A 27,977-nucleotide genomic window follows, 5' to 3' on the forward strand; every position below is an offset into this window, starting at 1 on the left:
CCAACTCTGGGTGGGAAGAGCCCCCAGGTGGCACCCAAGAAGTTTTCCAAAGGTTTCTGTCTTAGCTCTGTCTTTCCAAAAGCTTTTTTGATTTAATTTGGTCACCAAGACATGCTTCGTGCCCCCTGAAGCATCCCTTGGAGGGTTCACGCAATGCTTCACCATGAGCATACGGAGCATCGAGCAGCCTCTCCGCAGCGAACGATGCCTTTACACGAGCTCTGCTCATGCTTTTTTCCCCCAAAACTCCTTTTTTTGTCCCTCGACACACGTGCAAAGGGCTCCTTTGAGGTCTCAAAGTGCCCAGAGACCCAACGGTGCAAGCACCTGGCTTTGAACCAAAAGCTCAGGGCATCCCAGCTCTTGGCCAGGGGCTCTGCTGAGACCAAGGAATCGAAGGAAGAGCCCTCCACGCCTCCAAACGCAAACTGCAGAAGCCTTTGAAAGCGCCTCCAAATTAAGAGCTGCACCGAGGCTGTCAAGCCCCCGCTAGCTGAGTCTCCAGCACCTTGCGTGCAAAAAAAAGGGAGCTTAGCCCATTTATTAGAGTGATGAAAGCAAAGGGATCTAAAAATTGCACTCCTTCGTTAATGAGCAGCCGAAGGGATCGGTAAGCATAATTTCAGAGGCCAGTAATATTTTATATAATCGCCGAGCGGTTTAAATTGAAAACCCCCAACTGAATCAATATTTACTGCATTGAAACGAAATGAATAGTAATAAGTCACTAAGCTCCCTGTCCTGTTTCATAAAATAAAAAATTATAAAAATGAGCACAGGCGCAGAGAGACTATCGCATTAACTTTTACGGCACTCGGGGAGTCATAACCGACTCTCCTCATCAAATAAAATTTTAAAAAACCTGCCGGAGGAAGCCTGGCTTCAGCATCGCCGACAGAAAAAAGGCAAGCAGGAGGCGGGAGGCGCTCCCCCAGCGCCTTTTCAAGCAGAATTTCATCCCAAATTTCACGTCGATGTCAAGGCTCTGGACAAACCCCGGCACCCAGACCCCATCCGCCGGTGCCTTTGGGGTCTCGGACTTGCAGAATAAATTGAGGCTTCCCAAAAAAGCTTTCCAGGATAGGTTGAGGCTTCCCAAAAATTGTTTTGCAGGATAGATTGAGGCTTCCCAGGCAGGGCGGCTCACCTCCATCGCTAGGGGCTGGAGGTCTGAAAGCTGGGGGAAGCGTTTCTCGAAGCCGCCACTTCTTGGACGGGGTGGGCAGCGTGATCCATTTCTTCTTGCAGCCCTGGTGTAATTATCAGAGGAGTAATTAAAAAAAAAAAAAAACACCTACAGTGCTTTGGTCTATGTACAAGAGATGCATTTCAGCACCAAACTGGGGAGAAAAGCGCCACCCCTTGTAGGTTTTGGAGAACCAACCTCCCGAAGACCACGGCCGGGACCAATGCCACCAGCTGAGGACACCAAGAGCTTCCCCCAATACCCTCAGTCAACATCTCCTCTTCCAAGCACTGCTCAAAGCCATTTGGGTGTTCTTCATCAAAAAGAAGAGAAATAACCCAAAGCAGGAGCACTGCCTCCAGCCACGGTGCCGAGGCGCCCAGGAGGCAGCCCGGATGCGCGCCCGTCTTCGCCTTTCACCTTTTGGAGCTCTTTCTTCGTGTTTCTTCTCGTGTTTCCGAAGCTGGTTGCCTGGCTTCCCAATCTTCTTGTTCATGTTTCAAAACAAGATGTGAGTCTTGCAAATATTAACAAAACCAAACAGGAATGAAGAGAATTTCAAAAAATACGAGCTACGTTTTTTTTAGCTCACTTCGCCAAAGCCAGCGCCCGTCCCATGCGCGCTTTGACAGCGATGGGGGAAAAAAATAAATTATAAATAAATAAAAAACTAAATTATGAATAAAGAAAACTAAATTATAAATAAATAAACACTTCTCATTGCTTGGGACCTCGGTGCTGGAGCTTCCCAGCACCTTCCCACCTCTCCCAGCACCCTGACCGTGTGCTCACGTGCCCCGATCCCCCCCATGGTGGTGCCGAGCCATTGACCTGGCATTGACAATTGTCATTTATTTGTCCATTATTTAATTAACCATCGATAATTATGAAATCCAGATTCGTTGGGAGGTGGGGAGGATTAAAACCAAAGGAAATTATTTGTATTTAAAACATACTCCAGGCTGCGAAAACCACTGATGCCTCCGGACAGGTGGCCGCGGTGCTCGTGCCAAGTTCGGGAACCCCCCCAGCCCCTTTTTCTTCCCATTTTCCCAGCGTTAACAGCTGTGACCTCTCAGACCTCCCCCTGTCCTTCTGCAAATCCTTCTTCCAGGCGGGTCTGGCGGGCAGCGCCAGCCACAGATGTCGGCGAGGGTCCCCTGCTTCTCGGGGAGCTCGGCCGTTCCCCTCCAAAAGCAGGGACGTGCCAGGGGCTGAGCCGGATCCCAGCCCCGTGCAGGGATTTAGGGGCAAGGTGGTTAAACAGGCGGATAAATCTAGATATTAAACAAAAACGGGTTATTTCCAGCAGCTACGGAAAGAATTTCGTAGAGAAATTGTCAGGGTGGAGGCATCCAACACCTCTTGCAAGTCCGGCCACTGATTTTTCTCGGTACAGATCATCCGATATGAAAAACACAAATGTTGTACCCCCAAAAAAAACAATGCTGTGCCCCATTTCCACCTCATGGTGGATGGATACCAAACGATGCCTTCCCAGTAAGGCTACGCTGCTTCATGGAGAGCCTTACTGGTCAAACTGGGAGCTGCACTCAGCCCCATGGGGAGCACTGCCCGAGATGCCCACATGGAGCATCCCAGCTGGCAGTTGAGGAGGGTTTGCACCTCTCAAATGCCTCCAGATGAAAAAAATAAGTTATTTTTCTAGTTATCCACCAATCCTCGCATCCAAACAGCCACATGTGAGAGCCCAGCATCAAAAGGGGACCCAAAAAGCAGGTGGGAAGCGGTCTGGGGTCCTGGGTCCCCTCCACCGCTCTGCTCCTCACTTCCATATCCTCCAAAACCATTTTAACCCTCACTTCTCACCTCGGGGCTGCACGAAGTCCCTGTGCAAGGGACTTGCCATTAACGTGGCTGCGGAGAAAGATGCTCCGGGGGTCCCTGCAGCCCGGGGGTTTTCTTCACAGCCTTTTCCAGCCCTGCAGCACTGGCTCGGGGGCACGGCAGGGCGCATCCCTCGGCGGTCCCTGATCCACGAGCGGCTTTCCAGCCCCCTTGGAGAGCGTCTTTATTTCTCACCCCAGGACGAAGCAGATGGAGCCATCCTCCAGCCCGAAAGCGAGCTCGATGTCTGCTCAGCCTGGGATGAATTAATCAGCCACAAACCAAGCTCGAGCGCCTGCCAAGCGAAGCGACCTCCGTGCCCCCACAAAAACCTCTTTGCCCTCTCCTTTCCCCGGGTCCCGAGGTGGGCGCACGGCACGGGGCAGCCCAGCTGCCGGCAGCATTTGGCCACGGCTCAGAGCAGGAGCTAAGGAGAAGCGAGCGGGGTCAGAGTCGGGGAGCACGGAGCTGCCACTCAGCACAACCCAGAGCTCTCCTGCTTTTTTTTTTTTTTATAATTATTATTATTTTGTTCCTGTCCCAACTTTCGCGGCGGCGCTCGGCACGGCGAAAACTTCTCGCGCCAAGCGAAGGAGTCGCAGGTTTGTAGCAAAAAACATTCAGGGAAAGGGGGAAAATGGAAAGAAAAAAATAAAAAAACCTGCCCTGCCGTTGCTCATCTCCGAAGAGGGCAGAAATTCAGAAATTAAATCCATCGCTTGCGCAGCTGTCACTGGCAGGTGAAAAAGCAGTGACACTTGAAAATGCCCGGCGCCAGAAAAAAAAAATATCCTCCAACTGCTCCGCCGTTAGGTGGGATTTAGCAGCCCGGGAAAAACCGCTTCCAGAGGTTAAGAACTGCTTCGAAATGAGCTGAAAATACCGAGCGTGTGCAATTTTGCAAACTGTATCCCCAAGCAGATTTCATCTTTCCAGGACTTGCTTGCTTGCTGCTGAAGCCCGGGCTAAAAAGGGTGAAAAAGGCTCCTATCGGGTAAGAATTTATTTTATTTCCTTTTTTTTTTTTTTTAAGAGGCACAACTGGCATTAGGGAATTTGGATGGAGAAAAGGAACAGCGATATCAGAAAGCTCACGGCCCCGTGAGATATTTTATCCTGGAGTTTCTAGGGAAAAAAAAAGAGATGCCCCGGGGCGAATGGGGCCAAAAGGGTTTGGAGAGCTGCTCCAGTCCCCGGTATCACCACTAGGACCTGCTCACGAACCCACAGGCAACACCGTAACACCCCTATTTAACGTTTTCCCACTATTTTTTGCGTGGTTGGTGTGTAAGGATGTAATGATTTGAGTTTGGAGAGGTTCTTCAGCCCACGTGCTGCGTTTCAAGGAGCTCCCACGTGGACCCCAAGCAAACGAAGAGCAGTGGCAAGCCCCAGCCTCCTGACTGCCACGGGTACCATCATTTTTAGGGTGCTCAAGAGGAAACCCATAGGATTCTGCCCCGCAGAGGAAGAGCAAACCTTCCCAAAAGCCAACAGAGAGGAAAATGCAGGTGTTCACCCATCCCAGGGTCCCAGCACCTGAAAACGGGCTCCCAAAATCAGCGCCGAGGCTCCACGTGAACCCTTGTGGTTCTCCTGGGCCATACGATCCGGCCCCAATCCAAAACTGCTGACCCACAGCTCAAAATCCTCCTCTTTTAATCCCCATAAACCTCCTTGTTCGGGCTATCCTGCTTTTTTTTTTTTCTGAAAGCTGCCTGAAAGCACGGCGAGGCGATGACAAAAGAAGGGGGGAAGAAATCCTGCCTAACGAATCGCCGCTCATCAGCAAATCCTCCGGCAGCCGTGCGCGCGCTCTCTGCCCGTTATAAACCCTAAAGAAAACATTTCAGCTGAGCACCCAGACTTTGTGGATGAGCAGGAACCCGTTAAGGAGCAGCACGGCCCCTTGTGAACACGCCTGCAGCGTTACACGATGGAGGCGATGCCCTCTACGGCGCTTCCAGCCCCTGAGGCGTCTTTTTGCTCGGCGAAAAGAGCTGGGAAAGGTTGTGCCATGCCTCCAAGCAAGCAGCCATTGCTCTGGAAGATGGTTTGAAAGCCCTAAAAACCCTGATTGTTCCCATGTGGCTCCCCAGAAGGAGCCCTGCTTGCAGCCTTAATGAGATTTGGAGCATTTCGCTCTTTTTTAGCTTGGTTTTCCGTTGGGTTCATCCTTTTCTACGTGACTTTTGGGTCAAAATAGCATCACACGTGCAGTGTGGCTTGGGGTTTGTGCAGACCGATGTCCCAATCACACCTGACCCACTCTGGGCACTGGGATTTGGGTGAACACGTGCAGCTGAAGCCCCTTGAGAGGTGGCTGCACCGTCCTGGGAGCCTGTTCTCCTCCTCTCTGCCTCCTTGGAGAGCCAACATCCCCACCACAAACCCACTTCATTTCAGCAAAAACCCTTTGCTTTGTGTCACTCGGGATGTCTCGGGGCTTGAGAGCATCTTTGGGGTCAGTTCCATCCGCAAGGAGCCTCCAGACCTGCCCTGTGAAGGACCCCAAAGCATCCGGGATGCTTTCTGCATCTCCATCCCTACACCCAGAGAGCAAGAGGAATTCTGGGCTCCGGATCTGTGGCCGCATTTAAGCAGCCAAATAAGAAGCCTGGTAGTCTCGAGGTGCCTTAAACCCACGGAATTTTATGGATTTTAGGGAAAAAAAAAGGTTATTTTTGGGACCTGTGCAGGAAACGCAAGGCGCATCCAGGTGCATCCCCTAAATATCACAGCCCATGGGCTACCAGTTGTACCCCACTAGCTCAGAGAGGGAGGAAAATAAGCAGAAATTCTCCAGTTTTGAGGTCAAACAAGTCCCACACTTCCTCTCTCTTCTCAAAATAAACCGCTGCAGATCCAGCATGCGATGAATCCACAAGATCTCCCCAAAAGACCAGGTCCCGGTTTCGGGATTTGTGATCTGAGCAGGGAAGGATTTGCCCGGCACAGGGCAGCTGGAGATCTCCTTTCTGCCTGTACCAGGCTCTGGGAAGATCTGCAAGAGGAGCTGATCCAAGATGAACACAATCCCGAGTAAATAACCCATAATTGCCTCCCCAGGTTGGGAAGTGACACTTTTATTTTTAATCGAATCCATTCCAAACTCCCCTAACTCCATTAAGCAAAATTAAAAAAGGAAAATCCCATTATTCTTAAGCATTTCCATATGCATTTAAAGCTGGTCGTTAACCTCTGAGTCCCACTTTTATTTTGTTTTCATTAGATTCCTCCGAAGTAGAGCTCGATGACTGCGGCCGGCCCTTCGAGGAGGAGCGCGGCGCCGCCGGCGGGCACCAGCACCAAGAGCTCTGAAACACGGGGAGGGGAAGCAGGGGGAGATGTCTGATCCTATAAGGGCACAGGGTGATCCTACAGGACCTCAGGAGGTTCGTGGAGGGTGAGGACAGGGCATGGGGACACGGAGGATAGGGTATGGGGACACGGAGGACGAGTGGGGACTGTGCCGGGAGCGGCACGGTGCACGGAGCCAACGTGGGATGCTTGCTTGGGAAATCAGGGCGAGATAATCAGGCCCAGATTCCAGTTCTGGTTAGGGAGAGGGAAATAGAAGTCAAAAAAAAAGAAAAAGAGGCAAAAAAAAAAAGAGATTGAGCTTTATAATGCGTCTTTCTGCAATGGGGGGAGCGGGGAGAGCATGAAAGATTAATCCCGAGCTTTGCTGAGAAGAGGCGACATTGTTTTTTTTAAAGCCTCTAACTAGTCCCCAACAGAAACTGGATTACGTTAGGCCAGATGTCAGGACTTCTCCGAAACAATGCGGGGTTGTGTATCTCATACCATCCTCATTAAAAAGATTAAAAGTACTTCCCATAGAAAAAAAAAAAAAACACGTTTTCAGACGGAAAGCCCCGGTTTCCTCCTGCCTGTAACGTCTCCAATCCGGGCAGATGAATTTCACTGTAATGAGATGTCAGTCGGGAGAATGGTTTAACATCCCTTCAAAAAAAAATCTTATCCCTAAACCTCGTAAAACCACGTCGAGATTATTAAAAGAAAATTCACCGCACAGACAAAAACTAAACTAAACTAAAATAAAACAAAATAGAAGCCGCCAATTCGCAGAATCCATGACACGGCCGTTTTTAAATGTGATGGAAAAGGCTTTCCAAGTTATCTGCTTAAACGCAGGCTTTCTGTTTACTTCTCACTTTCATGTCAAATGAATTTGGGGAGAAAAAAATTGACAGGAGCTTTAAGGACATTAGTCACATTTCGACTCCTTTTCAGCTTAACGCAGCGGAAGCCGGGGAGGACCGGAGCGAGACCGCTCGTCTTGATAAAAGGAAATTAACCCCGGTGCCACGGCCTCTGGCCGTCGGGTTATGATGTCCCCGGCCCTTCACGGACCATCCGGGAGCCAAAAAAATCCCATCGGAGCATCCTCTGACGAGGCATCGAGATATAAAAACCTCGGCGCTCCCCCCAGGTCGCTAAAGCGAGGGGATCAAATAGACGGAGCGAGGAGAAAAAGGCAGCCTTTGCTGAGCTCAAGATAAAAACCCCACCGTCGCTGTCTCCTCGCAATATACGGTGCCTTCGATTCGAGCCTCTCCCCCGCAGCACCCAGCAATTAGCAGCGGCAGCCGCCAACGTTAACATTTTTCTCCGGATTTTCTGCCGTGACATCCCGGCCCCGCAGAAATACGGCTTTGCTCTCTCTCCCCGTGCATTACGGCCCCGAACGGGGCTCGTAGCAGCTCTCAGCCCCCCTCCAGGCTCGTTAACGTGCCGTGATTTAATGAGCTTTCCTCCTGGCACGCTGCGCCAGCACCGCCGGACCGTCCCGGTGATGCCCAGAGCCTGGCATCGCGCGGGTTTTGGTGAAGAAACCCAAGGAAAATGCTCATCAATTCCCCACCTCCCATCCCCATGTGGCTGGGATGGAGATGTCAAGGTTTGCCCAGCACGAGGGTGTCAAAGGAAAGAGGGGAAGCCCTAAAAGTCATCGATTTATCTGCCAGGCTGCGTCCTGTGCAGCTCTCCAAAAAAATAAAAGCGCGCTGACTTCTCCTGGAGGTGCGTCGGAGCGAGCACCCGAGAGCAGCTCCTGCTGAGCAACACGGAGAAATAATTACATGTAATTTATTTGCCTCTGGCTTCTCCTGGATGTCTTTGAGACGTTGGGATTGGGAATGGAGAGAGCAGGATCCAAGGGAAGTTGCCTCTGCCTGTCCCAGCCCCATGCACCTGGCGCGTTTGGTTTTCAGGACAACCTTTATCAAACCCCAAATGGCTGAGATAAAATCCCAAGATTCAAAGACCAAGACCGTGCTTGCCAATGGCTTCTCCACCCCAAAATATCGTGTTGCTGCTGGTGGATATCCAAAGATCTTGGGGAGGGAAGGGAAGGGAAGGGAAGGGAAGGGAAGGGAAGGGAAGGGAAGGGAAGGGAAGGGAAGGGAAGGGAAGGGAAGGGAAGGGAAGGGAAGGGAAGGGAAGGGAAGGGAAGGGAAGGGAAGGGAAGGGAAGGGAAGGGAAGGGAAGGGAAGGGAAGGGAAGGGAAGGGAAGGGAAGGGAAGGGAAGGGAAGGGAAGGGAAGGGAAGGACTTGAGCCAACAAGGCTCCTGTTCCAGCCTGGTCCTTCCACATCGCTCCAGGCCAAGGAACAGAAAGAAAAGAAGAAAACAAAACTAAAACACACAAGCTTATCCTCTGCTGACGAGCCTTTTCTACTGAGCAGGCACTTTCCCTGACAAATGTTTTATTACCTTGTTCTTTACTTATTTATAACGCTGGAGGGTGAAGTTTGTCCCTCCAGAGGAGCTGCAAAGTTTTCTGAAGGAAATATCTGAGCTTTCCCACCAGCGCCAGACAATATTTGCAGACGGGTTACTTTTCTTTTCAACACAGGCATCATTATTTTCAAAGAAAACTGTTCAAAGTGGGTCAGCGCTGAAGTTGCCCTTAACTAGGATCTCCGAACGCGACATCAGCCCATCTGCTCCCCAAAAAAAATGGTCTCAAAGCGGGTTTGTCTCTCCGTAAATGAGTGAATTGGGGTCTCCTTCTCCTGGTCAGTGCTCGTGGGACAGTTCCTGGTGGAGCCCACCACACAGCACCAGGCACGTTGTCCCCCAAAGGGTTACAGGGACAGTTCCCACTGATATCTTGGGTTGCGTGCTCAAGGATTTTGGCTTTCTCTGGCTGGCAAGAAGACTGTTGCTTCCGTGGAGCAAGTGGATTTGCAAGGGGAGCATCTCCAACAGCCAGGAGCATCCTCCTGCTGTCATCTTCATCCTCCAGCTCCAACCAAAATGCACCGGGGGGCACCGGTTGACACCCTACCTTCTCCTCTAGTAGTTTCCCCAACCCTACAGCACCCTCAAGCCCACGAGGCCTCTGTGTATCTCCCACCTGGGCAAAGCGGGCACAGTTTTGGCCCCGTAAGCCACGGAAGATGCCAGGAGCAGCATCTCGTCCAAGGAAGGCACCGTGGAAGGGCTGAAGACGTTTCCGGGACCTGCGAACGCCGCCGTCGTCACTCATCCATCCCGATTCCTCCGTGTCGAGCAGCTCGGCCCCCTCCTGGCCACGGAGAAGATGTCCCTGCACAAATTCCAGGCGATGGCCAACCGCCACGTCAATAAGGAGAAAATGAAATTGAAGGCGAGCAGATCAGAGCCCTCCCGCGCCGCGCTCCTGCAAAGCGCGGCGAGATAAGGGGGAGGAGTGAAAAGGAGGATCAATAAATCTTCACCTCATTCACAATGATCTGGAGCTCTTATTAAGTAAATTAATTTAAGTTAATTTAACTCGATCATGACTCCCGATCACAGTGATTTAGTGAGGGGGGAAATTGCATTAGGAAAGGCCACACTCACTAGATAGAAGAACGGAAGAAAATTAGATCCACTTAGCAATGTGAATTAATATGGAAATAGCAGGTGTAAATTTAACCTTATCAAGAGAGCGAAAATTATCTTCATAAATTTGGAGAAATAGCCCCCAAGCCGCTTATAAATCTATTTAAAACAAAAATATTACAAAAAGTGGAGTAAAATTAATTTAAAATATACTCCCGTCTATCGCCTCCAGAAAAGTCAGCGGCGGGGCCACGTTTAAGGCAAGCCAGAGGTAAGGGGAGAAAGCAGCTCATCCCCAGGGGATCCACAGTGACTCTCCCCATCATTTGGACACATCCATCTTCTCCTTCTCCTGATAATTTGGGGCTTGTTGGCAAGTTGGCACTACCCGAGATGCTCCAGCAAAGTTTTTCTGGCTACGTAGCCAAAAAGAGGAGGGAAATCTCCAAGACCTGGTTCATGAGATGGACAGAAACCCAGTTTGCTACGTGAAATCTATAAAGTATTAAATCAGAAAAGGCCGCCGGCCACGTAAGACCCCCGCCCATCATTTTTGGAGCCCCAAAAACCTGGGTTTCACAGCAGGAATTGCCCCATAGCCTCAGCCAGAAACGAGTTCAGGAGCAGCGCTCGCGCACGGTGCCACCAGCCCTTTAACGCCGAGCTCCTGGCTTCAGGCCAGAAGGGCATTAAAAGGAAAAAAAAAAAGTTGGCTGCTCGATCCGACACTCACCGAAACGTGAAACGGGAGAGGTGACAAAGCCTGGACTGCAAAACGACCCCGGGGAGATCTGCACGGTCCCTATGGGGACAACACGTGGGCATGCCCCATGCTTCCTCCCCGTCCTGGTTTGACAAAACCATTTTTTGACAATAGCACAGCAAAGTGGCTGGAAAAGGAGCTCTCATCCCCTTGCTACTTGTCCAAAGGGATGCTACGAGCACCAGGGAAGAGAAAAATACTCAAAAGTAGAGGAGAAGCATTTGCCATGTGCTTCCCCCCGCCAGGCGGGATGATGGATCGCACGCGCCGAAGGTACTTGGGAGACGGAGCGGGAGATTTATGGCTTCTGGAAAATATAATTGTTTTTAATTTGCTGATGGCGTTTTATCAAGATTTGTCTGAAACAGCCGTAAGATCCAAAGCACGTTATTTAATGAAGTCGAAGATTAATACGGATAAAATTATCCTCCAAGGGGGAGCTCGCGGATGGTCGGGTCCCTCCTCTGTGAAGCGACGGCCTCGCAGTTTTGGGCCAGACCCCAAAACTCCTGCTCCCAGCCCCCTCCCCTCCTACTGCCCCCAGCCTAATTATCTCACCCTCATTAAACACATCCACGATGCTGTGAGGTTCACCTCGTAATGGGGCAGAAGAGGAGACCCGATACGATGTCAAGGCGACACTCCGCGTGCCGCTGGGTTTTGGAGTCAGGCTCATGAATTAGAGGGTAAAAGTTTGGGTGATGCCACAATACAACACCATGAGACTCTACAGAAAGCCCCCCAAGCTGCAAAACTTCATTTTTCACTGGCTGTGAGTGATTGCAGAACTTAATTAGCACGTCCCAGACACAAATTCCCCTCCCAGAAATAAAATGAGGCGATGCCAGGGCGGGACGAGCCCAGCCTGGCTCACGTTTTCTCTCTCCAGACCCCGGTTGGGGGCACATTCACTGCAGAAAGACCCTAAAGCAGCAGTTTGCCCAGATCCCTTACCGAATGTTTCACAGGCACAGGAATTAGAAAAAAAAAATCCATCTTCTGTCAGTGCCTGCCTGGAGCACAGGGGATGGAGGAGAGCGGTGATTTTACCACGACTGTACCGCGAGCAGCTCTTTGCACCAAATTTCCCCTTATCGGACTTAAATAAAGAAGCAAGATTTGCCCAAAGTGGCTGGTTCAGGGCGAAAAAAACCAGCCACTTCCCAGGCAAACTGAGGCAGAGATGGGAAAGGGCAAGAGTGCAGGAGGAAACAGGAGAAAACAAATCCTCACCTGCACACAAAGCAGCCGGGTGCCGCAATTACCAGCAGCAAACTACGAGCCTCTGAGATTACCACTGCAGTTTTTACCGTAATAAAATTCACAGAACAAAAGCCGTGCTTTAAATAACAATAAATAATAATGTTTTTTAAGGAGTTTCTATTTAGCCCGAAGAAGAAACACAGGAATTAAGTTATTTGATGGTCTGGCTTGTCTATCACTGCCTGACAGCGGCGAGCAAGCGAGGAATTTATCTGTCGGTAACAAGCACACGTCTGCGAGCTTGATTCAACACAAATACAAGACAAGGGAGCAGGAAAACGAGGACGTGGTTTGGCTGGGGAAAGGACAACGCAAGGATTTGCCCCCAGGGACCCGAAAATGGAGGTGGCACTTAGAAGCAGGGCAGGAATTTTACCAAAAGAGGCAAAGTAAATGCTCTTGGAGGGGAGTAAGAGGAGATGTCTCGATCCCAGGACTGCCAAAAAGGGACTGGATGTGTAGATATAAGTAAAAGGTAAAGAAAAAGGAGGAGGAGGTGGTGCAGGTAAGACTGAATGCAGAAAAACTGGGTAAAAGCCATTAGTCCCAACCAAACCCATGGTTTCCATAGGAGAAGAAGCACTTGGACCAGGAGCTTCCAAACTACAAGCTTTTGAAAGACCAAGAAAAAAAGCTTTTGAAAGACCAAGAAAAAATATTAAATCTAATTCTAGATTTTTTTTTTAAATCATTTGAAAATAAACACGTATTTTTTTTTTTTTAATTCCTCTCTTTTCCTGGAACTTTGCCTCGCCACCCTCGAGTCTGTCAAAACCAACCTTTCCTTCTGATAGGAACATTTGTTAAACTCGTTGCCAACTCCACGTAGAGCAAGGGGAAAAATCGGGCAAAGTTAGGCTTTAAAAACAATCCCCGCCATCTTTTGAGACTCCACAGCAGCCAGCACTCACCAGGAAAGCGGTCAGCCCTTGGAACACGGCGTGAAGACGAAGGAAAGCACTTTTGGAGGAAACCACCCTGATGTCAACCCATGTAGGGTGTGCCAATGGAAGGGGACAGCCCAACACGTCCTCCAGTTCCTTGGGTCTACCCAAGGCGTGAATAACGGCAGGGGCAGAGCAGAGCAGGCTCTTTTTCCCCAAAATATTGCCCCTCACAAGAGCAAACCAGCATTTCAGGAGGAGGAGAAAGAGAACCAGTTCTCCCAGGAGCAGCCACAATCAACCATGCCTCATTAGCAGGACGTGTCTCTCTCCAAACACGTAGTAAGTCTACTTAGGTCTGATATTGAGAGCTGTGTGCATTTCCTCGGCATCCTCACGGCTTATTTAACCACAATGAATTCAAAGAGGGAACGGATCTGAAGGAGCAGGCTGCGGGAAGCCATTTGCCACCAGCCCGGCTCAGGCTAACGTGATTACTAACACGATTTTACACTTTAAGTCAATAAACGCCGCGTGGAAGCGGCTAAACAAATAGAGAAATTAAGGGATTCGTGCAAATAACGCGCAGCAGTAACGGCACGGAGAGGTTGTGGCTCTCGGGTCCTGCATCCGAGGGGTGGCAGGGTTACCTGGATGTCCCCAGACGCCTGGTCTTCCAGCTGGGGACAGGGCTGCTGAAGGAGGAGGAAGGGAAGCCCACGTTCTTCTTCACTATCCTGTAGCGCGTCTTGATCACCTTGTTGGCCGGGGGGCTCCTCGCGAAGAGCAAGCTGGCACCTAGGGGAAAGCAGAAGGGGAAAAGGGGATGAAATTCGGACGTTCCCATACAACACCTCGATCCCCGATGCCTCCATTAGGAGATTTCTGCACTGAACCCCCAATTTGAGAACATTTTGAGGGACGATCTACACGCCGGTTCATCCCGCTGAACGTTTCACACCATTACCAGTTGTGTGTTTGGTTTTCTCCGCGTTGACGGCTCGCAATTTTTTTATTTTATTTTTTTGCAGCTTTAAGGAAGGCGTCTAATTGCCTGGTTTTATAACATCCAGCCATAACTGCCCGGCTAATTAAAGCTGACACTACACGCCGAGACTTCAGTCTGCTGGTTTTAGAACTGATTTAAAGGGCTGGCGGTTTTTCTCGGAGATGCTCTCCTTAAAATTATCGAAGGGAAAAGCAGAAGCATTATTTTCCTCGAAAACCTTGTACCCATCCCCACGTATCCCTTGGAGAAGAGCGGGGCTGCCCGGATAACCCGGTCCTCGCTGGGATGTTGAGGTGAAGAACCAAAAAAAAGAAAGGAAAAGGCATTTTGAGGTGGCTCTTGGCCCTCGGAGCAACCTGCAGCTCCCAAGTTTAACACGCAGACTTATATATATATATATATATATAAAATATATTTTATATTTATAATTCTATATTATTTTGACAAAGCACGGGGAATTTTCATACCATGGCCAAGTGTTTTCACATCCACAGCCCAAACACTCAATGTTAACAACCCCAAAATGCCAAGAAGTCAGCAGCGGTGCCTTGAGGAGCTTCTGGTGGCTTGGGTTAAAAATTAAACGAGATGTATTCGATAAAGACTCCACGGGATTAGGAAAGGAGAACGACAAATTCCCTTTTTTATTTGTTTTTGTCCTAAAAGCTCTTCATTTCCCAGGTATTTAGCCGTCCTTCATTGAGCCAGCCTCTGAATGTATGGGATTTGGGAGATGCTCACAAGCAAACAAGTATCAAATATCTACAAAAAAAAAGGTAAAAAGCTCACGCAGGAGCAACCAGAGGAACTGCAAAAGCCCACAGCTTTAAGGGGGAAGGAAAACGAGAGGAAAGGACAAAATCAAAGTGGCTTTCCACCACTGTTTCTACGCCCTGGGACTTTTTCCGACAAAATTCTTCGGGGCAATGATTGTGCCGTGAGTCTTGACAGCCCCTTGCAAGGTTTGAGCACTGATTGTAATTGGGATTGTGTAAAACAACAGCAAAGTTGGATAAATTTGCTTCTGAGAATTGGTTTTGGGGGAAGGGAAGGGAAGGGAAGGGAAGGGAAGGGAAGGGAAGGGAAGGGAAGGGAAGGGAAGGGAAGGGAAGGGAAGGGAAGGGAAGGGAAGGGAAGGGAAGGGAAGGGAAGGGAAGGGAAGGGAAGGGAAGGGAAGGGAAGGGAAGGGAAGGGAAGGGAAGGGAAGGGAAGGGAAGGGAAGGGAAGGGAAGGGAAGGGAAGGGAAGGGAAGGGAAGGGAAGGGAAGGGAAGGGAAGGGAAGGGAAGGGAAGGGAAGGGGAGCCACAACCCCGCAGCCTCCCCAAACAGCACCAGCATCTCCTCGCCTCCTCCACCCCAACCTTACAAAATTACGAAGCTGGGACTGTGTCGATTGCATTATTAACTTGTTTTTTTGCCCCTGCTCGGGCCCCCGGTTGCCTCCAATCAGCCCAGAACCCAACCAAGCCCCCGCTGCCATCTCCCCCCTTGCCCGACGCTCGCGGGAGACGCGGGGAGGTCTCGAATCGTCGGGGCTCGCAAGCGGCCCCGGGGCCGGCACGCAGAAGGAAGGGCTGGCACCTGCTCTCAACTCGATTCCCCGGCAGTAATTGGATGTTGTATTCATGCCGGAGCTGCTCTTCGGAAGCCGCCTGCCCAGCATTAAGCACCTCGTGAAAGCGGCTCTCCGAAGAGCTCGCTTTTCTATTATTACTTGCTAGCTGAGGGGTTTTGTGTAGATAATCATGTTATTTAGATAGGATGTTGGTTTAATTCCCTTCATTACAGGCTCCCAGGGTTGTAATTTTTTTTGCTCCGCATGATGTATTCCCCGTGGCACATTTCACTCAAATCAAACACTTCAGGCTTTTATTACAAACAATACCCCGGCGTCCCCCGTTATCAGCCCGGCACACGCGCGCACGCTCCTCGCGGAGATCCAGAGGTCACTTCTAATGACTAATCGATCTCATTAGCTTTCCTAATTAAAAACTTTACTACCGCAGTGGAAGACAAACTACAAAAAAAAAAGAAAAAAAAAAAGAAAAAAAAAAATCTGCTTGCATCATATTTGAATGGGATATGAGCACCATTTATCAGGCCCGCGCCGCGCTGCTGAGCTTGGGGCTTTGCTCGGAGCCGCGCTTCCCCTGGGCACCGCTGGCTGGGGGCTCCGAAAAAACCTGGCCCAGGGACCCCAAGGCCTCAAATCGACCTTCAGATGGGAAAGCCAAGTCCAAAAAGCCTCCGTGAGGTCTGTCAGCACCAGTCGTGCCTCTGAGCTGATGTGGTCCAGGATCCACCGCACGCATCCTATAGGATAGGGGCCAGATGCTGCAGGGTGATGTAGGGTGTTATTTCAGCTCAGATTTTGCCCCCCGAGAGGTTCCAGGAGCTGACACCGCTTCAGGAAGGGGATGTTTGAGGCAGGGAGAGCAAAACAGCTCCTGGGATGCCTGCGGGAGAGCTGGAGACAACACGAGGTCCTGCTGCCTTCTGGCAGCCTTAAATCGTGCACACCCGGCTGTGCCCCGAGCTCTCACGGCCCCAAGAACCCCAAAGTGCCCCTTAGTGCTATTCTGTGCCTCCCCCAAACCCAGGAAGTTTATAAAAGTGATGGTTTAAGCTTTTTTTCTCATTTTTTTATTCCTCCCTCAATGCAAAACTAAGATCGCTCGCACGTAAGTTTCAACAAAAATGTGAAAGCTTTTGTAGAAACACAAAAAACCACGGAAAATCTGTTTTTGTAGAAACATAAATATATATTTTCTTCCATGGCAAGAAAAATTAGGGGAAGAAATACTGACCTGCTGTTAATTACAAAAATTTCCTGTTCCTAGGGCTGCAATCAAACCATAATCCTCTACTTCTGCCAAAAAAGATGAGTGAGAAGAAGAGGAAGGTATTGGGTAAATTTGCCTGCTTCTTCAAAAAAAACAGGTCTTTTTGTGAGCTTTCTGCCCCTTTTCCTGCTGTGGCTTTAAACTAAACACTGGGAACTGCATCCTTTTGGGGGATATTCCACAAAAAAGGGATAATCTGCCCCAATTTCTCCCTTGCTTCTCCTCTCCACGTCGTGGGTGACCTCGGCACCAAGCTGAGCCCGGAGGTGCTGCTGCTCGGAAAGTGCAGCATCAGCAGAGCAAACCCTGAACTGATGGGAAAAAAAAAGAGTTAAAAGAGCAAGGACACGTTTCCAGGAGCGCAGATTCCTAAATTTAAGGGGTTATTGCAGCTTTAGGAAAAGGATTTGGGATGGGGAAAGCTTCCCGCGTGGTCAAGGGACTTGTTTAGGGAGCAAAAGGAGGGAAAAATAAAAATAACAACGGGTGCTGTGGGCACGAAGCCACAGATAAAAACCCGCCTGGGTCCAGGTGAACGATGACAAAATCAAAGCAGAAGCCAAAAACCTCAGATAAAACCAAATTGCTTCTCCAGAAACAGACCTTTGGAAGAAAAAGTGCCTTGGGAGCACATTTTGAGCTGAATTTCTCGGTGGGAGAACAAAACCCAGCCCCAGATTCTTCTCTGGGTGAAAAGAGGTTGGGAAGGGGAGGAGATGCCCAGCGGAGGAAAATATCGAGCCGAACAGAGGAGAGAGGAGAGGGGATAAAACACGAGGGCAGCAGCTGGACTCGGGACCTGCTGTGGAAGCACGGAGCGCGTAATAGCAATTATGCTGAGCCATTTGCCAGAAAAAGGAAGGGTCTCAGCAGCTAAAAGCTGAAAGTCCCTAAAAGACAGGGTGACTCTACCTCTGATGACCTTAAAAAAACAAAACAACCCAAAAAAAAACAACTCTGAGGGGCTCCGGGAGAGGTTGGGGACCTCCCCAACTCATCCTTCAAGAGCGACGCGAAGCAGCTCCGCACAAAACGGCCTTCCCAGAAGGACAGATCTGCACGGGTTCGTGTGCCTGGGGTTTCAGCTCAGCCCTCCACGCCTCTCTCCCTAGCTCACATCGTTCTGGTGGTTCGCGGGACGCCGGCAACACCTGCCCGACGCCGGCCCCGACGCCTTTTGTTGTGCTTCCCAACTTGGCCGGGCCCCGCGCGTCGACAAAAGGCTCTGGGATTACCGTAATGCTGTTACGAATCGAGTGTGAAAGCAGACACCGGTATTAGGGGGTGATTATCACCGAGAGCCTTCAATATGTTCCCGCAGAATGGCACAGCAAGAGGTTAATTATGTTGCCGCCGCAATCGGCTTCCGAAAGGGCCGTCCTTCGGTTTAAGAGGGGAATTGAATTTCCACACCCGTTCAGCACGGAGCTCTTCCGAGGGAGGCGGCTGTTTATGCCGGAGTGTAAACGATGGTTTCTGATCACGAACTGCTGCTGAATAGGATATAAATCCCATTGAGAAAAAAGGGCTTTACCTGCGACCCCAACAAGGCTGCCGCGTTGGCGGCGGCGCTCGCGGAGGACGAGAGCAGCACGGGCTTCGCAGCTGAAAGGTTTCAGTGGGCTCCAGGAGCACGGGGATTTCTTTTTTCCCGGCAGCAGCTTTCAGCTGAGCCCATGTGGGGAATGAATACTGAATCTGCTTCCCAAATTCCTTGTACTGAACAAGCCACAGGCAAGGATGAAGCCAACGGCAGCCATCGGGCACGACAACGCATGGGTACGGTGGCACTTGGTAGAGAGCAACACCGAGGAAATTTTAGGGTTAATGTTTGAGCAGGGAAGGTTTTAACATTCACAACTGCTATTAAAAGACTCGCGTGTGGCTGTGTCTGCACCCGAATTTCCAGGTTAGAAGCAAAAAGAACCGGATTTTGTTTCCTGGAGCTACGGCGTGGCAGCAAGGGGAAAGCATCACCCACCTGCGAGGGGAAAATGAAGTTGTCAAAAGCTCACCGAGCTCAAGAGTGCTTTGGGGAAATGATTTCGTGTGACATTTCTGGGAAAGAACCGTTTCCACATGGAAATATCACTGGATATGGTTAAAGGACAACTTATTACGAGTTACATCTCTACTTGCCTTACACCCAGCAAGGACCCAAAGCCTCGCTCCTGTGTTCTCATCACACATTTGCAAATAAAGCAATGAAATCTTACCAAACTCTCACAAAAAAAGCTTATTTTCAGATTGGGACAACTTTGTTCTCCCCGTTCATCAAGCTGGCTGCTTCTCCTCCTCAAGCTATGGCTGTAATGATGCCCACCAGCTTCAAGATATTCATTACTGAGTGCAAACAACCTGGAGAATAATCCCATTTTCCCAGCTACGGGGCACTGATTGAGCAGTAACAATTCCCAAAACCAGCTTCAGGTAGGTGCTTTTCATCTAGGGATTTTTTGGGCAAGAGATGGCTCAGGACACAGTGCACGGGGACAACAGGAACGGAGTAACACCTCTGCACAGTGGGAACTGGAATTATGTTCAATTGTAGGTTTTTTTTCCAGATGTCATTTTCTCTAGTGTCTTCTCCGTGAATTTTGACACAAAATGTCAAAATTTTGTGTCAAAACTTTTCCTTGGCACAAAAAAAAAAAAAAAAAGGAAGGGAAAGGGGATCGCCGTGCAGTCCTGGAAGCTGGGAATCCTGCCTCCGCGGTGGAAAAACCCCCGAGGGTGACGCAAGCGTCCGGGCTGAGGGCTGGATTTTCCATCACACAACTGCAGCCAGCTGGGTTGAGGGCCGGCCTTGGCAAAGCGGGGCTCGAGTTGGCAAATCTGAAGAGTGACGAGCAAGGCAGGGCTGGAGCAAAGCTGTCCCCAGTGAAAACGCCCCGCTCACCCCTCGGAGCCTTCTTCCCGAACTAAATTTGTGCCCAGGGAGCTCATCGGGACGGAAACCCGCGCCGGGGAAGTTGGTAAGGCGGTGATTTAGTTCATCCATCTCTCAAATCTACCCATCCGTCTTGCTGATTGATGCACCCGTCTGGAGAATCCACCTGAGCTCCTCCGCAGCCTCCTCTGCCATCTGCCTGGGGGCTGTCCGACGAGGAAGTCTTGCTCCCAATTCCTCCAACGCCAAAACCTAGGCTTCAACACCCTTGGCATTTCGGTGACTTTTCCTGAAACACCCTCAGAGCACTCAGAGACTCGTTTTAAAGGAGTAGGGGAAAAAATGGAAACTTTTATAAACGTGTAGCCACGTGCCGGTGTTTCCTCTTTCCCATTTGTGTCCCCACCTGGACGCGGGTTGAAGCTTCCCTTCCCCGTTTCCAGCCCAGGCTGTGATGCTGCCTACAAAGGAGGTTTATTGGATCCGTTTTTTTTAGGGGATTTTGCTCTTCCCACCTTCCAGCTCCAGATTAAAGGTGCTTGGGGTCAGCCTCTCCATTCAGCACGGGAGCTGTGAGCGCAAGGTGCCACACAGGGCACCGCTGAAAAGCACCGAGCAAGTCCTCAGCACTGCTTTGGGAGCTGCTGCAATCCCTGCCCTGCCCAAAACAGCACGAAAATGAGACAAAAGAGACATTTTACGCCTTAGAAACACCAAAAATCCTGAGGACTCGGAGTACAGCTCCCCTGAACCGCACTGCTGCGGGTTTTTCTTTTCCAACATAGTAAATGAAGCATCTGAATCTCGCACGTCACGCTGAAGATTCATGAGGTGTGTGTGCCGGCCCTGGAAAGGCTAACGCTGATTTAACACACGGAGATCTTTTCCTGGTGCTTGGTGGCCCGTTACACCGTGACCATCAGCAGGTTGTATGGCACAGCCCGTGCTACCGTCCCCCAGGATCTCACATCCCTCGCAGCGACGGATTCCTAACGCTCTGCAGATCCGCACAGATGAGTTATCTCCTCTTGTAACGCAAGCAGCCCTTCAAATATTTCTGTCTCGCGTCAAACAGGGCCACTTAAGTGGCTTCAGCAGCAAGACAAACTTCTCCCCGAGCAACACTCGCCACCTACTTGTCTTCTTATTTGACCCAGAGGTTCCTGCAGTGGATGGTGCTTGCAAGCAGATGGGGACCTCGCAGTAACTGCCTGGGTTAATTCATGCACCCTGCATCCCAAAGGAAAGGAAAGCATTTTAAAGCTATTTCCAGTCGCTAGAATCAGAAGCAGACAGCTCGTGGATTGGTCTGTAATGCAAAATCAGGACGACCTCTTCCAGCTGAGCCCTAGTGGGGCAGGAGAGGGGACAGCAAGCCGCCAGGGCAGCTCCTCCATGCAAAGAGAAGGGCAAGGAGCACATGTCGAAGCCTCTGTTGAAGTGCAGCGGGAAGAAAATCCCTTCCCAGAGCCTGCACATGCTCCTGGACCTGCCAATGGTCTTCTGCAACAGCTCCTGGCCTCTCTGAGATGTTTGGTGGATTTCAAACGAATTTGGGCTGCAGTCAAGATTTGCAGATACTGCATTAGTGATGGCTACACCACTGTCAGATGCACCAGTGAGTCTAAAAACATACAGCCCTGTGCTGACTGCTTATGTGGTCCCAAGGGGCTGCCAAAAGCCACCCTCGTTGCCCACCAAAGGTCCAGCTTGAGGTCATGGTTGGCACGCTTTGGAGAGCCACCAGCAACAGGTGATTCGGGAAGCCCAGGGGAATAACCCATGGGGAGTGGCTTGGACTCAGCTCTACGGGATTCAGTTTTAATTATCAAACCCTGGCAAGAACCTGTGTTTATCCTCGCCAGTCCCAAAATACAGAGGGAGATGGGACAGGAGGGGGCCAGGAGGACATCTCCCCCACCATCAACCTTGCGAAGCCGCGCTCGCAGCCCCTGGGGGCTGGGCACAACCTGGGGGTCCACACACCAATTCCTGGCTTTGCTGCATCCCCTTCTGAACATCATGGGAGCTAATGAGCCCACTAACGAGGGGGAAAGGCTGCTTTATCCCCGTTTCCACTGGGATCACCGAGGGGTGGCCATACTTAGGCCCCACTAGGCCGTGCCTTTCCCCGCAGCAGCCCCCGAACGGTGCCGGGCCTTGTTCAAACACAACACTTACATTATTCTAACAAAAGATTTTTATTTTTTTTTCCTCCCCACACCTTCCGTCGGTGAATGATTATGGATGTGTTGCCAGGAGCCAGCTCCATTTCTCTAAATGAGAGCGGGCTGGCAGCCGAGGCGGGCGGGAGGCTGATAAATGCCCTCCTCCCCCCCCCGGCCGGCCTCGCGGCGGGAGCTGCCAGGGGTCCTCCTCTTAACAAGCTGCAGATGGAAGATGACTGGAATAACAAAGTGTGAATTTTGATGAGCCTAATAAATCACTCCACTTTTCCCGCTCTTGATCGTTTCCAGCGCCTCACGCGGCAGCCGAAGCCCGGCTACCATCAAATGGCTCCGCGGATCCCGCGCTGGCGCGGGGAGGCCGCTCCGCCACAAAAAGCCCTCGTCAGGCTGAAAACCCATCAGCATTCGGGCTTTAGGACTGGTTCCGTGCCTCTTTGGTTGAATTTAATGAGATTTGAATCCCTCGGGATGTCCCCCGCCCTCAGAGGCCCTTCTTGAAGTGAAGGTCAACCTCCTTCCCTCAGCTTTTACATCTCCCAAGTTGCTGCTTAAAAAGACCCTGACCCTACTCCAGAAATGTGAGGAAAGTCCCTAAGAGAGGAGGGAAACTTAGCAGGCAGTAGGCTTGTTAAGATCCTTTTAAACCCCCTTCTTCAACATATAAATAAAGCAGGCAATGAATGGGCCCCAAACAAGAAACTGAAGGTTTCTGATTCAAGTTGCTACCCTAGAGCACATGCACGTGTATCTGCCAAGGAAAATATCTGCCAAAAGGCCACAAAACGGTGTCTAAACCCCAGAGAGCACCACGTCGATCTCAAGAAAATTAAGACTTTGCTCTTCCTACTGAAGAATTACTCTCAAAGCCACCAGGACAAAGACCAGAGGAGGAAAATGGGACCAAAGTCAGAGTGTGACTGCACGAGGCAGTGCACAGCCATCAAAACGCTCTGCAACACCCCAAAACCAGACCAGAAACCCAGCCTGCAGCTCTGGGGAGCTCTGAAAATGGAAAAAGACAAGTCTGTAAAATGGGTACAGTCCTCTCAGGCCACCGGTGCCTTGCTGATGGCAAACCCTCCTAAGGACGGGCATGGCCTTGATACCCCAAAGCATCCCAATGCCCTCAAATCATCCCGATGACCCCAAAATATCTTGACCCCAAAACTTGCAGGTTCACCTCTCCGAAGCAAGGAGGGCAAGCTGGCAGGGAAACCTGTTGTTTTCGTCATCCTCCTCTCACCCCGTCCTCAATCCCCCCGCTACGTTTCCCCGCGCACCGCTTTTCATTTGCTTTTCCAGCACGGCACTGAATCAGGGAGGGAATTCATCTTTGACAAACATTTACCGATTATCAAATCACAACTGCAGCCACAGACAGGGGCAATAAGTCACTTTAAGCAGCCGTCCGTACTGCAGTCTGAGGAGTTTGGGCAGCTCGGCGATGACAAATAACTCCTGTCAAAGCCGCATGTTCCCTCGCGCTCCGAATCCGTGTTCTCTGTTGTTCCACGCTACCTGGTGTTTAATGACAACACTGTCAGACTAAGACGAAGCCTCGGCGCTGCGGACTGTCAAAGCCCTATTAGAGGAAAGATTGAGACCCTACTCTTCTTAAACTCACTCAAGCAACACAACCTGCTAGTTTTTATAATTATTGTACGAGAGCCATCGATCGCGCGCTGACACCTAACCTATCTGTATGAAATGGGAGTAGTTTGCTGGGTGACAGTTGCTATAGATTATTGCGGGTGGGTTTTTTTCCCCCCCTTTTATCCATTGCTCTACAAAGCCTAAAATGGATGGGAAGGAAGAAGGGAAAAAGCGTCCGCCTTCGCTGAGACGCCTTCTCTATCCCCGCTCTTTACCTTCAAGAAGTTTGCCACTTGTCTCTTCCCCGTTGGGGAAACCAATCCAGCTCGTCGGATCCGCACATTTCTTGGTGTGAACAACACGCAAATCACCCCAAAAAAGCATTTCACACCAGGACAGTGCTTCGGGAGAGCACTGGAAATACTCTTGTAGGGATTTGGGAATTACGGAGCAACAGCGGGCAAGGCCAGCGTGGCTCAGGATGGATGCAGGGGAAATCCCAGCTTAAAACCTACCAGCCTTGGGAGACAGATGTGCCATGCAGACACGAGGATGAGCCCCAGGCTGTGCTGGAGAGGACTTTCACCAGGCTTAATCTGATCTACACCATGTTTCAAAGCTTCCTTTCGGCACGAAGTTTTCCCCGTCTAATAGTACGGCTGCGATCCTGGTCCTGGCAAGGGCTGGGAGGTTGAATTTTGCTGCAAATGCTTGTTAACCTTGCCTGTTTGCATTTAAATCAGCTTCCACTGGTTCATTTTGTTCCACTCCCGGAAAAGGACTGGACTAAATTTGGGGTTGGCACCAAGGAAAATGTTCTCCCCGCCCAGAAACTTAGTTCAGGCTGAATTCCCAGCAGTATAAAGGGAGGAAACTGGAGTCTGGGGGTGCTGGGAAGCTGCTCCTGAGCCAGGAAAAGAGGCACAATGGGAAAATCAGAGCCAAGGAGGCATTCAGCCACACCAAGGGAAACTTGGGCTGGAGAGAGGACGCACCTTCTAGCAGGACCATGGGCAGCATCACCTTCCCCGTGGACAGACGCTTCTCCCAGTCCATTACACACAAGCAATGGTTTTGTTTCTCAGGAGCTCCATCCTCCAAACCACGGTTGGGGCCATTTTACCATCAGTTATTTTGGAATCTGTACACGTGTGGCTTAGCACCACGTGCACAGCCCAGCACCAAACACATACCGGAAACTCTTGAGGGTCTGGACGGGTGAGGAGGAAGAAAATTGCTTTTCCTTTACAGAAATGTCCTCATTTGTTTAGAGCAGCTACTGGATCCAGTAAGTTGCTATAAATAAATATTTGCAGTGCCTAAGCTATGCGCAAGCATCAGTGCATGTGGTTTATTTGCTTGTATTGCCCATTTGGGTGATACAGTTGGGTGAGTTTGGCACACAGCCACGTCTTCCCCTCCCCAAAGAGCACAGCTTCATCTACGCTAGAGGAGAAGAAACCCACCAGCACTCCAAAAAGAGGCACCGAAAGGCAGCCAAGCTCTACCTCACCTTCCCAGTCCATCTTCACCAGGTCCTAAATGGGATCCAAAGATCCCAACCCACCGAACCAGTGGTGAAACCTTCTCATGGGTCTTTATCCAAAGAAATGGCCCTCTTTGGGAGGGCAGGAGTGTGAGAGAGATTAAACCACGGGAATATTTCACCCAGATGTCTGTCTGGTTGAAATCCACACGGGTCTTGCGGTCACCTAAACGTATTGTGTGGAAAACATAACAGATGGTCATGAGAAAGCCATTCCCGTTGGCTAACTGGATGGCAAGAAGATCTGAGATGAACATCACAGCCCCTCGGATTCCATCCGCGTTCATTTTGACACCACTACAGCCACAATTATGAGTACAAGGGCACAAAAATGACCCCAGGCTGTCCATTTAGGAAAGGGGGCAAAAGAAAGCTTGGGTGTCGGTCGCCTTCTACCTTCTGAAGACAGCGATGAAGTTGACCATAAGTTGGCTGAGCGATGAAGTTGGCTGGTCCTAAATAATTTACCCAGCCCACCAGAGGCTGTTAATGAAGAGGGGCCCAAAACTGCCAAAATGGAGAAGAAAAGTTTCCATTTCTGGTTGAAAACAAGCACTGTTTTCATCAACACGTCAACAACCCTACCGTTGCCCTCCCATCGAGTGCTTTACGTCCAGGTTCAGTCCCCGGAGACCAGCGCAGCCCTTCTGTCCTCTCCTCCAGCACACGTCGAAGGAAACGGCGTCTTATTCCACGACAAAAAACGTAGGGTAGCGCCCAGCTTCTGCCTGCGATAAACACCTCATTTTCTAAACCCTGAGTGACAGGAGCAGAACGCTTCCCTTGCATCGTCCTCGCGATCACCCGGCGATGTCAGAGCAGGAAAAGGAAAGGCGAAGAAGAAATCTCACTTCTCCTGCCTCCGAGTTTGACAAGTCGTCCTAGACAGGGGCGGTAATATTTGATAAATTTTCATTTTCCTTCCAAGGCTGTCAGGTAATCTTTTTATTGACAGCACTCCGGGGGTTTTCTGTAGTCTCAGGGAAAAGGGCTCGCGCTCCTGCTTGTTATTAAACCAAGCATGTTATTTCGGATGGAGAAACAGCTACGAGCCACCTCCACCTCCAAACAAGTCCTTTGGGTGCGAGCGCACCCCAGGCTGGTTCACGACACGGCACCCTTGGAAGCCCCCCGGCAGAAATCCAGAGTCAAAACCACCTCTAACACCGGGTCTGCTTTCACACCGGAGCGATTGTGCTTCCCCCTCTCTCTTCGGGGGGATAATTTTACAGCTAACGGGCCTCAAATGCCAGGAGATGTTTCTGCGGCTTAAGCCTGACCACGTCGCTTCTAATAATACCCGCTGGAGTCACAGCGGGGTGGTGGTTCCCAAACCTCCACACGAGGCCACTGCATCAAGATCCTGGCTACGCAAGGAGCTGCACCAAGCCTCGTCCTCGAGGACAACGCCATCCCATACAGGGTTGGCATCCTGACCCCAAAGAGGCACAACCCCGCGTCGTGATGACCAAGGGAAGATGAACCCGGGATGAAGAGCAGCCTCCTCTCCTTCTTCGAGCCTTTACCTCGAGGCTTAGGGAAGATGCCCAAGGAGGGCAGGAGCACAGGCATCTACGGACAGCATCGCTGATTTCAGAAGGAAAAATATTCAAAGAAAACCAGATTTGCAAAGGGAAATGATGTGTCAGAAACGGTGTCCTCTTTTCCCTCACCGCACCGTCAGTGCTTCCCTGCAGAGCAGGTTGAGAAATGTGGGTCCATTTTATAGAGAGAGGACAAACAGTTTCTCTCAGTGTTGGTTAAATCAATAAAAGAAGTTCATTTAAGTTAGAGGAGCCTTCCCTCAAAGCCCTTTTTCCCTGATATTTCATTACCGCACTCGGAGAAAGGTCACCCGCAGAGAAGCCCGAGGTGTCGACTTCCCAGTGCCACGAGCATTCGATCCCGGAAAAGAAATTAAAGCAGGGCCAGAAATATCAGAAAAAGAAGTTGCAAGAATCATAAATAAAATTGTCAAGGCTCCGTTTCATCATCAAGCACTGGTTTTATATCTCTCACCCCGAATGTCGTGAGATGCTGAGCCCTGCCTGCATCCCGCCAGCCTGAGGACATGGCCATGACCAACCTGTACCAGGCCACCAGATTTTGGGTGTCCACAAAATCAGCTGAAGCCTTGCTGGATTTCTGTTCATTTTGAGACTTCTGGCTGGTTTTTTTCCTAATTTTTAAGTCCAAAAGGAGACATTCGGTGACGAGCCATCACTGAAGAGAGCTGCGGTTTCCAAGGAGAGTCAGGGGAGCCAAACCCCGGAGAGGTCCTTCTGAAAACCCCACCCTCCAACTTTTAACACCCTGCTGGTGCAAAAAGTCAGAAGAGAAACTTGGCCGCGAAGGCGAATTCTATCCAACACCCGACACCGTGGCCGGAGTGACGCTCGCCGCATTCCCAGCCTGGCCTCCTCCTGTTACCCAGCCCTTCCAGCACAAACAACTGCCCTAGTTCACGGCGCTGGTATTTCGGGTCTCCTGCTCTGCAGATCTTTTGGTGAAAGCCTGCTCCTTTTCTTTTCCATACCTCCTGGTCCTTCAGGATGTGCAGCCTCATCCTCGCCGTCTCCTGCAAGCTCGTGCCGCGTGGTCTCAGCTCTCGGGGGCTGGAGGACCTCTTGCAAACCATGTGGGTGTTGCAGAGGGATGCTCTAAGCTCCTAAAATCCACGTTCTCACCTTATTCCACCTCTCAAGCGAGCTTTCAGCTCCTCGTTACCTCACCTGCCACCTCCAAAAGATGGAGAGATGACACAGCGAGGACTCAGGTGTTTCCCTCTGGCAGTTCTCTCCTTACCCCCAGCGTCAGCTTTAGGTTGGGGTTACCCTGGGAAAAGCCAAAGCGCCTTCCTGCCATCCTGTTCCCTCCGTTCCTGCTGTATAAAGCACGGTTTGGTGTGGTTTTACTATCACTTTTTTTTTAAAAAAAGTACAATTTGTGATCGCACTAAAAGCTCACCTTGCAACAGCTCACGGTAATTCCACCAGTGCTCCTCCAGTTCACCTCGCACGTGGCAGCAGCTTAATTAACGTCTGCACAGCCTCCTGAAGCCAATTAGTGTTGAGTATTATTAGTTAATAAAAGACCCCATTACTTAGGTTCCTCCTTATCTGCACGATCC

At 50.5% G+C, this 27,977-nt stretch overlaps 1 protein-coding gene across 9 annotated transcripts in view; it reads right to left on the bottom strand.

Annotated features, from left to right (window-relative positions):
* ZC3H3 (zinc finger CCCH-type containing 3) overlaps positions 1–27,977 on the bottom strand; it is a 120,696-nt gene that overhangs the window by 60,308 nt on the left and 32,411 nt on the right. For all 9 annotated transcript variants that reach the window (XM_032182927.1, XM_032182933.1, XM_032182930.1 and 6 more), the window contains one exon: positions 13,428–13,575. In XM_032182927.1, the coding sequence (XP_032038818.1) occupies positions 13,428–13,575 (148 nt within the window). The remainder of the gene's footprint in view (positions 1–13,427; positions 13,576–27,977) is intronic.

The sequence above is a fragment of the Aythya fuligula genome, chromosome 2, assembly GCF_009819795.1.
Source record: "Aythya fuligula isolate bAytFul2 chromosome 2, bAytFul2.pri, whole genome shotgun sequence".
Taxonomy (NCBI): Eukaryota; Metazoa; Chordata; class Aves; order Anseriformes; family Anatidae; genus Aythya; species Aythya fuligula.